This window comes from Hyla sarda, chromosome 11 (genome assembly GCF_029499605.1).
Source record: "Hyla sarda isolate aHylSar1 chromosome 11, aHylSar1.hap1, whole genome shotgun sequence".
NCBI lineage: Eukaryota > Metazoa > Chordata > Amphibia > Anura > Hylidae > Hyla > Hyla sarda.
This window is the reverse complement of record NC_079199.1, coordinates 26,675,881-26,677,642: the sequence shown is the minus strand read 5'-3', so window position 1 is coordinate 26,677,642 and position 1,762 is coordinate 26,675,881. Positions and strand designations below refer to the sequence as shown.

Genomic DNA, 1,762 nt, shown 5'->3' with positions numbered 1-1,762 from the left:
ATACTCAGTCCTCAGCTCGGTAAAGTAGTCCCTTGATTCTTCCACTTTCTTTCCTCCATGGTTATTTTCTCCCTAAAAAAAAAAAAAAAAAAAAAAAGAAAGGTATAAACAAACTTTAATCAATAAGAGAAAATATTGACGTATAAAACTAAGATGGTCCAATACAGTGGGATGAAAGCAATGGTAGATATTTGGTAAAGGGAAAAAAAAAGGGAGGGGGATCACGTTTGGGAAAAAAAAAAAAAAAAAAGAAGGGGGGAGGGGAGGAGAAGGTAAAGAGCTTCCCTCCCGGATCACTCCGCAAGCTGAAGAAGTTGGGAGGGGGGTGGGGGGAGGGAAGGAAGAATGTCTGGGAGGGTCTTTGTGTAATATACTATTCCCCATTGGTGGAGTGGTGAAGAAACGTTCCTACAGTCAGAGCTCTCCCATTGGTTCCAGCACCCAAAGGTTAAACCAAATTCTTCCTTTTTTTTTTTAGGCTGGTGTCTCTGGGTCTGGAATTAATTGTAGCTATAGCTGTCTACTCTAGTTGCTGAGAGGGGAGGTTGTTGTGTTTATTTTGAAGGGACATGAAGTAGTTGATTCATTTTCTCCCCTGGCTTCTTGCTTATATTTATATATGTATATATTTACCCCCCTATAATTAACACCAATATTATGTGCGTTTTGTTTTTTGCTACATGACTTACAAGTGTTTGGAGACATTGGTGCGACAGAGCCCTGAGCGCTGCTCCGGCGACTACTACTACTACTACTACTACTACTACTACTCCTCCTCGGCTGCCGCTACTCCACCTGAGTGCCCTGCTTCCATCTTTGTGATATGTTGGACATGGGGGAAAGGAAGGAAGTGAAAATGATCCCCAAGTCATCCTTCAGCATTAACAGCCTGGTGCCTGAAGCGGTCCAAAATGACAACCACCCTCAGCCTCCTCATCACCACCACCACCACCATCATCACCAGCTGGCACAGCAGGCACACCACCTCCAGGGCCACCACAGACCGGTGCAGGAAGAGGACGACCTGGACAAAAGCCTCTTGGAGGTGAAAACTGAGAGTTTACCAGCCGGCAAGGTGGACTCAGCCTCCTCTGAGATGCCGGGAGGAGATGACAAGGAGAAAGCAGAGGAGAAGAAGGTCGATGGTGGTGGCGGCAAAGATGGGGAGAATGGCAAAGAAGGGGAAAAAAAGAATGGCAAATACGAGAAGCCCCCCTTCTCCTACAATGCCCTCATCATGATGGCCATCCGCCAGAGTCCAGAGAAGCGCCTGACCCTCAATGGCATCTACGAGTTCATCATGAAGAACTTTCCTTACTACCGGGAGAACAAGCAGGGTTGGCAGAACTCCATCCGACACAACCTCAGCCTGAACAAGTGTTTTGTCAAAGTACCTCGTCACTACGATGACCCCGGCAAAGGGAACTACTGGATGTTAGACCCCAGCAGCGATGATGTCTTCATTGGTGGGACCACTGGGAAGCTCCGGAGGAGGTCTACAACATCTAGGGCCAAGCTGGCATTCAAGCGAGGGGCCAGGCTCACCTCCACAGGACTGACCTTCATGGATAGAGCCGGCTCCTTGTATTGGCCTATGTCCCCTTTCCTCTCCTTGCACCACCCAAGGGCCAGTAGCACTTTGAGCTACAATGGGACCACCTCAGCCTACCCCAGCCACCCCATGCCCTACAGCTCAGTGTTGACTCAAAACTCTTTGGGGAACAACCACTCTTTTTCTACGTCCAATGGCTTGAGCGTAGAC

The 1,762-nt window shown here is 48.4% G+C and overlaps 1 protein-coding gene across 1 annotated transcript in view; it reads left to right on the top strand.

The window, feature by feature from the left end:
* The first annotated feature begins 485 nt into the window (after positions 1 to 485).
* FOXG1 (forkhead box G1) overlaps positions 486 to 1,762 on the top strand; it is a 2,698-nt gene continuing 1,421 nt past the window's right edge. The window contains exon 1 of the mRNA XM_056546911.1: positions 486 to 1,762. This exon is cut by the window's right edge and continues 1,421 nt beyond it. Within this exon, the coding sequence (XP_056402886.1) occupies positions 824 to 1,762 (939 nt within the window). The 5' untranslated portion in view covers positions 486 to 823.